General features: G+C 47.2%; 1 protein-coding gene across 9 annotated transcripts in view; it reads left to right on the forward strand.

Annotated features, from left to right (window-relative positions):
• Nucleotides 1–5,735, forward strand: part of CACNA1B (calcium voltage-gated channel subunit alpha1 B) — a 353,504-nt gene extending 347,769 nt beyond the window's left edge. For 8 of the 9 annotated variants that reach the window (XM_067471871.1, XM_067471870.1, XM_067471872.1 and 5 more), the window contains one exon: nucleotides 3,292–5,735. In XM_067471871.1, coding sequence (XP_067327972.1) covers nucleotides 3,292–3,834 — 543 coding nt within the window. In that variant the 3' untranslated portion in view covers nucleotides 3,835–5,735. The remainder of the gene's footprint in view (nucleotides 1–3,291) is intronic. The other variant, XM_067471876.1, reaches the window with a different exon arrangement.
• The last annotated feature ends 3,829 nt before the right edge of the window (nucleotides 5,736–9,564 follow it).

A 9,564-nucleotide genomic window follows, 5' to 3' on the forward strand; every position in this document is an offset into this window, starting at 1 on the left:
AATTGTGGGAGTTGAAGTCCACCACACCTGGAGAGCCGAAGGTTCCTGACCCCTGCTCTAGAACATGGCCATATAGCCCGAAAAAACCTACAACAACCCAGTGATTCCGGCCATGAAAGCCTTCGACAATACAGATCTTGTTTTGTTTGCTTGCTTGCTTGGATGACATACTGTGGCTCATGCTTGATGTCTCATTCCAATGACATCATCAGTGGTCCCAGCCTTGGAATTACATGGTCTGGAATGGTACTGCCATAGTTCTGTCCCATTTTCATGTTACATGTCGAAGTGTTTTTGAAAGATTAGGATGAGCAAGCAACAGTGGTATCCTATCCCCCAAATAGGGCCAGAACCATGGATAGCTCTTTAAAACCCTGAGTAGATTCACCACTCTACTCACATGGAAATTGTCAGCCACAATAACTTCCAGTTGATGGCATGTAGCTCTTTGGGGTCTTTCAGCTTCCTATGTCCCTATGCTTCTATGTTCTTCTATTTTCCCTGTCTTTGGTTTCCTGGGTCTAGATCAGCGTTTCTCAACCTGGGGGTCGGGACCCCTGGGGGGTCGCGAGGGGGAATCCAGAGGGGTCACCAAAGACCATCAGAAAACACAGTATTTTCTGTTTGGATTTATAATTCACCTAGAATCAAAGAGCATTCTGAACTCCACCAATGATGGAATTGAAAATGACCAACAGAAAATACTGAAAGGGTATGGTGACCATTGACCTTTACTTTTGGAGTTGTAGTTCACTTACATCCAAAGAGCACTGAGGGATCAAACAATGATGGATCTGGACCAATCTTCCCAAATGTGAACACTGGTGGAGTTTGGAGGAAATACACCTTGACATTTGGGAGTTGTAGTTGCTGGGATTTATAGTTCACCTACAATCAAAGAGCATTCTAAACTTCACCAATGATGGAATTGAACTAATCTTGCCACACAGAACTCACATGACCAAATACTGGAAGGGTTTGGTGGGCATTGACCTTGAGTTTTGGAGTTGTAGTTCAGATACATAGATAGATAGATAGATAGATAGATAGATAGATAGATAGATAGATAGAGTTGTAGTTGCTGGGATTTATAGTTCACCTACAATCAAATAGCATTATAGAATAGAATCAACTGGGGCATACAGGACTCCCATGACCAACAGAAAACACTAGAAGGGTTTGGTGGGCATTGACCTTGAGTTTTGGAGTTGTAGTTCACCTACACCCAGAGAGCACTGTGGGATCGAACAATGATGGATCTGGACCAAACTTGGCACGGATACGCAATCTTCCCAAATGTGAACACTGGTGGGGTTTGGAGGAAATTGACCTTCACATTTAGGAGTTGTAGTCGCTGGGATTTATAGTTCACCTACAATCAAAGAGCATTCTGAACTTCACCAATGATGGAATTGAACCTATCTTGGCACACAGAACTCACGTGACCAAGAGAAAATACTGGAAGGGTTTGGTGGGCATTGACCTTGAGTTTTGGAGTTGTAGTTCACCTACACCCAGAGAGCACTGTGGGATCAAACAATGAAGGATCTGGACCAAACTTGGCATGGATACACAATCTTCCCAACTGTGAACACTGGTGGAGTTTGGAGGAAATTGACCTTCACATTTAGGAGTTGTAGTTGCTGGGATTTATAGTTCACCTACAATCAAAGAGTATTCTGAACCCCACCAGTGATAGAATTGGGCTAAACTTCCCACACATAACCCCTATGCCAGTGGTTCTCAATCTTTCTAATGCCGTGACCCCTAAATAAAGTTCCTCATGTTTTGGTGACCCCCAACCATATTTTCGTTGCTACTTCATAATGGTAATTTTGCTACTCTTATGATGCATAATGGAAATATCTGATATGCAGGATTATTTTCATTGTTACAAATTTAACATCATTAAAGCATAGCGATTGATCACAAAAACAATATGCTCAGGGAGTATGGACAATGGATGATGGGATTTGCAGTACCTTCAACAGATTCGGCTCTGACTTCCACAGACCACTGAGACCCCCACAAATTATAGCCCTGGAACAAACTTGGCACACAGAACTCCCATGACCAACAGAAAATACTGGAGGAATTTGGGAGGAATTGACTCTGATTTACGGGATATGTAGTTCACCTATATACGGAGAGCACTGTGAACCCAAATAACTGCATTTGGACCAAACTTGGCACAAATACTCAATATGCCCAAATTTGAACACTGGTGGAGTTGGGGGAAAACAGACCTCGACATTTGGGAGTTGCAGTTGCTGAAAATGGCAGCCCTCCGCCTCCCCCCTGCACTCCTCCCAGCTGGAAAAGGCGCGGGGGTCGGGCAGAAAGGCTGCCCAAACGGCAGGGCCATGAGGGCAACCATCCGCCTGGCCCCCGCGCCTTGCTCTAGTGGCAAGGTGAACCTTCTTCCCACTCGCACCTTTTCCTGCAAGCTCCTCCTCTTGGCACCACACAGCCCTGTGGGAAGAGCAGGAGGATGAGCTAATCAGGAGTCCTAGCTTTTTGGCTGGTGCAGGGGGTTGGCAGCCATTTCAGAGGGGGGCGGGGCCATCCAAGGCACCTTCGCGACCCCCCAAAAATGGCCCAACGACCCCTCCTGGGGTCGCGACCCTCAGGTTGAGAACCACTGCCCTATGCCTTGTTAGGACTTGCTGGCGTGAGCTTCCCTCCAGCCTCGCACGCTCTCCTTCACACACACATGCTCACCACCCTGCCATGCGCTGAGCATGCCTGCTCTCCCCTCCTTGCTTGGGGTCTCAGAAACAGCTGTCCCCTTCTGAGAGGCCAGCTGAGAGACTGACCAATCACAGTAGTAGTGGGAAGATTCGCCGTCTGTTTCCAAAAAGGAAGAGAAGGACAGGCGGAGAGACCTTGTATCTTCCCTACCAAAGGGGCTCCTAAGACCATCAGAAATATATGTTTTCTGATAGTCTTTGGTGACCCCTCTGAAACCTGCTCACAACCCTTCAGTGGTCCCAACCCCCAGGTTGGGAAATGCTGGTCTAGATTGTTCCTTAACCACCTCCTCCCCTCATTCCCTGATTGTGCCCGTCTAAACTCTCTCCTTTGCTTTTTCTTTCATCTTCTGACATGCCCTTCCATTCATGTCACTTGTTCTTCTGTTGTTTGGTTGCCCCCTACCTACCCACCCACCTACCCACTCTACCATGTGCCTTCGTGTTTGTCCGGTATGTTTTCTTTTGCCTTTTCCCCACCCCGGTTATTATTTTTTTCCCGTTCTTTTTGTTCATTTGCTTTGTTCCAATTTTCATGTAGGGCAGTGGCTCAGTTAATGGGAGCCCCTTGCTGTCGACCTCTGGTGCTAGCACCCCGTGCCGTGGCCGGAGACAGCTGCCGCAGACGCCGCTGACCCCGCGCCCCAGCATCACGTACAAGACCGCCAATTCCTCGCCAGTGCACTTCTCGGGTTACCAGACTGGCCTGCCGACCTTCTCCCCGGGACGCCTGAGCCGGGGCCTCTCTGAGCACAACGCTTTGCTGCATGGTGACTCCCAGGGCCCTTCCTCGCAGACCCTGGTGGCGCGGATCGGTTCGGACCCTTACCTGGTCCATCGGGAGGACAGCGACAGCCCCTACCATGTGGTGCCTGAGGACACGCTCACCTTCGAGGAGGCCCTTGCCACGAATTCAGGAAGGTCCTCTCGGACATCTTACGTCTCCTCGCTGACGTCCCAATCCCATCAAATCCGTAGAGTCCCCAACGGATTCCACTATACCTTGGGTCTCAGCGCTGGCCCGGGGGGAAGCACTCGGGCGCGTAGCTATTACCACGAACGAGACGAAGATGATTGGTGCTAGCAGGAACCAACCCATTCTCTGCGCACTGGGAATTGATGAGTTTTATCATCGAGGAAGCTCCGTGTCTGTGCTTGCACGCATGCTCAGCCCCATGGTATCTGGGCTGGAAGGGGAAAGAGGAGGCGACAAGTCCCTCCTTGTGGGAAACCCACACACACCAAGACGACTGCCCTACGATGCACCTACGAGACCATGGGAGATGACACCTGCCTCTCTGGTAGCACCTCATCTCTTTTTGGGCACTAGAGAGCGCTTGATCAAATTGGAGGAGGAAAGTCCATTCCTTGGAAGGCCAAGGTGGGAGGAGCTGGCTCCCACTTTGCTCCATCTTTGCCTCATTGAGGTCAACTTCTTCCCTTGCCTGCCCACCCAGATGACAAACCTGTCATGAAAGCAAAGAACCAAGAGGGAGGAAGCCCAAACTTGGTTCTGTGGACCTTCCTGGTAGTAGAACCTCTTCACAGCTGGTGGGAAGGAGAAGACACTTGCACCCAAACTCCAGAAGCTAGTTTCTCTTCTCCACTCTTTCTCAGTAGGGAGGTTGCTCACCTAGACATGTGGGCTTCTTCCTTGCTGACCAACAATCCTTTTCAATGGAGCCAGAAACACAACAAGAAGCACCAAGTTGCCATTCATGATCCGTTGGATTCCTTTGTTTCATTTTCACATTGAGGTCAACGTGTTGGGACGTTCCCAAGGGGAGCAGTTTTGGGAGCAAGGACAGCTTCCAAGCTGCTGCTCCCTGCGGCTAACTTATTTGAGATCTCCTCTGTGTGAACACAAGATGACTCTTTGATCACTTCATCTTGTTTACAAATCCGTGTTTGTGCGAAGACAAGAGGGGGGAAAACCAGGAGAGGGAAAGCAGGGGAGTGGCAGGCGAAGGCAATGTAACGCAGGTTTTCTATCGAGCGATTAGATAAACTTTAACTTTCCATTGTGTGCATTCTTTTTGGTAAAACGTGCAGTCAAAGAAGAAGCAAACGAAACAAACAAAAAAACACAGTCCTCCACTGTAGAGAACTAATCCGGTTGTCATTCCAGCCCTACCGTTGTTGTTTTTTCTTACTGGAGGCGCCAGTTCTTCACTTCTTAAGTGCCTAACCTTGAGAATCTCTCACAGTGACGATGCAGTCTAACGTTGAGGACGCATCATTGAGGACATGAGAAGAGAGGCAGGGAAGATAATGTCCCACATTATGGGGTGGGGAAGCTGTTTTGGTAGGGCTCTGAGCTCGATTCGGAGCGGAGTGAATCTTTTTGTTGTACCAGGTTGGAAAGCTATCAGCAGGGAGGGTCAAAACGTTGAGATGTAGTCGTAACCAGAGATTTTCGGGTCAAACAACCATACTTTTGCGAGAAAGTGGGACCCTTTTGCGCTGGATTTGCTCTTCACTTGGTTGCAGACTAGGCTCCGAATGTTATTCATATCAAGGGCAATTGGAGGGGGACCTTCAGCTCTGTGAGAGAGGTGAGATAGAGAAAGGAGGGAACCCAATTCCGATTCTCAGGGATGAGATTTCTGTTTTGGTTTTGTTTCTCTTTTTCTTTGATCCGTGTGCGTGTGTGCATGCATGTGTGTGTTGGCTTTTTTCTTTGGTGTATGTGTGTATTTCTGTATATGCACATGCTCGTCGCAAACCTGGGGATGATATTATTAATGAAACAAAGATGTTCAGAGGCCTGTCCCATCATTGTGGGTAGAGATTCAACCTGAAAGGGGCATTACAGTAGAGTGTCGCTTATCCGACCTTCACTTATCCGACATTTTGTCTTATCCGCCGTTCTCATCTGACACCCTCCTTTTCCTCCAGCATTTCCCCTTCAATTAAAGGAGTGCTCCCCAACTCTCTCTCCATTCCCAATAAGCAAAAAAAGCAAGACAAGGAGGAGGAGGAGGAGGAGGAGGAGGAGGAGGAGGAGGAGGAGGAGGAGGAGGAGGAGGAGGGAGGAAAGGAGGAAAAGAGGAAAAGAGGCAGGACCGGAAGTGGAAGCTTCCTCCCTCCTTCCCTCCCTCTTCCACATCTGGGCACGTCCTGCTGGGCCACTCTAGCCCTGAGGCGTTGCCTTGCTTTAACTCTTTGATTCCCTGTTGTTAGTATTCTAGGTATCTAGCGCCGCGTCGAATGAGTAACAGTTCAAGTTTCCATATTATCCGACATTGTCATTTATACGACATACTGCTGGCCTATTTATGTTGGATAAGCGAGACTCTACTGCATAACTATGCTTGGAGACTGAACAGATGAGAGAGAGGCGGTAGTGACAAAATGGACTTGTAAGAAAAATGTGGTGAAAAGTTCTATGAGAAGTTATAATTTTCGGAGGATGTAATGTATTGGTGCCCAAAAAACATCTGTGTTAATATAGGGATCATAGGGTTGTTGTAGGTTTTTTCAGGCTATATGGCCATGTTCTGGAAGCATTCTCTCCTGACGTTTCACCTGCATCTATGGCAAGAATCCTCAGAGGTAGTGAGGATGCTTGTCGTAGATGCAGGCGAAACTTCAGGAGAGAATGCCTCTAGAACATGGCCATATAGCCCAAAAAAACCTACAACAACCCAGTGATTCCGGCCATGACAATATAGGGATCATACATTGTGTGGTCAAGGAGTTGGGACTGAGTATACACCTGAAAGGCCTGTGGGCAGACAACCCGCGGGCCGCATACAGCACCGCAAAAGGTTTCGGGTTACCCCAAAAGGCTGCCACTCTCTCACCAGTTCCCCGCATGTTGTTCCCCTTTAAGGAAAGAAGAAGCTCTGAGCATTGATGTCTCAGCCATGCTAAGTGCATGTTCTATGCTAAGAGGTGTAAGGGTATCCTAATGATATAATACAGGGCAGGGGAGAGCACTTGTCGGAGTTGCATACTGCTGTTTTCTATTACAGCAGCCTTGTCTATCCATCATATTTTGAAAGCTTAAAAAAATCCCTATTAATCTTCTCTGGGGTGATTTCCGTACCCCACCTGCACCCCCATGTTTTAGGTCCAGGAAGAGGTTTTATAACCGAACCAGAGTCTATAAATAGATGCAACATTTGCCCTCTTCCAATCTGTTTGGACTTCTCCTGCCCTCTAGACCAATGCTTCCCAACCTGTGGTCCTCAGACCACCAGTGGTCTGCAAGAACTAAAAACTAAATTACGGACTACACCCTTCCTCATAGCCATGCGTTCATGGCGAAGAGGTGAAAGAAAGCTGTTAGAGAAAGTTTCTTGGATCTCACGTTCCACTTTTTCAACCTCAGCCCCCCTCTTTTTTCTTTACACAAGTGTTAACAAAATCCACAGAGAATAACACAGCCCAACCAAAAAAAATATATTTTTTTCTTGGTGTTTTCATTTTTAGGCCTGTTCCCGAGGTTATTTGGGGTGCTGGTTCAGAATATCGCATTATAGTTTTGTTTTTTCCTATGAGAGCAATTGGGATGAGTTAGTTGCAAAAGCTATCCCTGTTTATTTTTCGAAAAGTTGGTGCTTTATATGGACACTAGGTGTTGCTGCAGGGCTTTTTATTGAGCAAAAATGATTCAGAATCAGAACTGCTAGTGGAAAGAAGAGGGGGGGGGGGGAAGCATCCAAAGCTACTTCTGAAAGCTTGTATAGCAGGCATGGGCAAACCCAGGCCCAGAGGCCGGATGTGGCCCCTTGGGCTCTTTTCTCAGGCCCTCCTCTGTCTCAACATCCTTTCCTTCCTTCTCTCTTTCCTTCCTCCTTCCCTCCCTCTTTCTCCCTCCATCCTTCCTTCACTTACACTCTTTTGTCCTTCCTTCCTTGCCTCTTTCCGTCTCCTTCCCTCTTTCTCCTTCCTTCCTTCCATCCTCCCTTTCTTCCCTTTTGTCTTCTCCCTTCCCTCCCTCTTTCTTCCTCCCTCCCTCCCTCCATTTCCTTCTTTCCTTCCTTCTCTCTTTCCTTCTTTCTTCCCTACCTTCCAGCCACTCTTCTTCCTTTTCTTCACTCTTTCATTCCTTCTTCCCTTCCTTTCTTCCACCTTTTCATCAGTCCTTCGTTTCGCTTTGTCTTTTCTTCCTTCTCTAATTTCTTCCGATTTCCCTCCCTCACGTCCTTATTTCCCTCTTTGTCCTTCCTTCCTTCCCTTCCACACTTCCATCCATCTTTCCTTCTTTCTCCTTCCTTTGTTCCTTCCTTCTTTCCTTCCCTTTTGTCTTTACTTCCTTCCCTCTTTCTCCCTCCCTCCATTCCCTTCCACCTTTTTGTCCTTCCTTCCTTCTTTCTTTTCTTCCTCCTTCCCTTCTTCCTTCCATCCTTCCCTTCCTCCCTTTCGTTCTTCCTTCTCTCTTTCCTTCCTCCTTTCCTTCCTTCCTTCCATTCTTCCCTTCCACACTTTTGTCCTTCCTTCCTTCTCTCTTTCCTTCCTCCCTACCTCCCTCCTTCCCTCTCTCCCTCTTTCTCTGTCCATCCTTCCCTTCCTCCCTTTCACCCTTCTTTCTCTTTTTCCCTCCTCCTTCCCTTCCTTCCTTCCATCCTTCCAAATTTTTGTCCTTCCTTCCTTTTTTGTCCTTTGTTCCTTATCTCTTTCCTTCCTTCTTACCTTCCTCCCTCTTTCTCTGTCCATTATTACTTTCCTCCCTTTCATTTTTCCTTCCTTCCCTCTTTCCTTCCTCCTTCCCTTCCTCCCTTCAATTATTTATTTGTTTGTTTGTTTATTTACTATATTTGTATACTGCCCTTCTCAGCCCTTAGGCGACTCAGGGCGGTTTACAATGGCAATCCTTCCCTTCCACATTTTGGTTTGCCCATACCCGTTATATAGACTTTGAGGAGGTCCTTGATATGATTTGAGAATCCCAAATTGTAATATCAAAATACCTATAGGTATGACTTTGAAGTGAATAGGAGAACGCATCCGTTTTGAGATTGAGTGCAAACTTTAAGGTTCCAAGAGATGCTCTTTCCGCAATACAAGCGGAAGCAGAGCAAGGCAACGGAAGGCCATACACACACATTCCAAATGTGTTTTCTTTATTTCTGTCCTCCAATTGATCTCATCCCTATGCTTTGAACATCCTCTTGCTGCTCCCTTTTCTCTTTCTAAGGAATCCACATAGGACTTTCAGTGTGGAAATTTGGGATCTGCCGAGGGATCTTCTCTCTTTGAAGCTCTCTCTGCTTGTGAGGCTGGGATTGAAAGCAATCTTAGGGGTCCCAGGAATGGGGAAGCCTTGGTTCCTTGTAGTGGCCCATTGGGCACAAAGGTTCATTGGGTTGGAAGACATTCTATCCAAATCATGAGTGGACAACCGCATGGAAGCTTGGCAATCCTCCCCTTTGTGCATTGCAACCCCAACAGTGGCCCTAGATACACTCCTGTGTCCAACCAAGTCCTTCTCAAAATGGCAACCGGATGTGAGATCGCATTTGGGTGCCATGTTGAGAAGGATTCAAACACAAATAGAAGTATGAAGTTGAATGGTTTGAATGCTTTCTGGGGCTCTGGAACTGCATGTGGCCCACACCCTGTACTTTTTACAGGTCTGATGTTAGTCATTATTTATGCATTTGCATCTCGACATATGAAATGGCGTATGCAAAGTGATGCAAATTGGTGTCCTCTTCCAGGACAGGGCAAGTTTGTGAAGCCAGGAGGATCTGTTGTTTATGGATTGTGGATGTGATTTCTTTTTTTGTTCTTCTCGAAACCACCAACAACAATGTTGTAGGGCTATGCAACAGGAAGAAGCTTTTTCACAAATGGAAACCAATCC

The sequence above is a fragment of the Anolis sagrei genome, chromosome 11 (assembly GCF_037176765.1).
Source record: "Anolis sagrei isolate rAnoSag1 chromosome 11, rAnoSag1.mat, whole genome shotgun sequence".
In the NCBI taxonomy this organism is placed as follows: Eukaryota; Metazoa; Chordata; class Lepidosauria; order Squamata; family Dactyloidae; genus Anolis; species Anolis sagrei.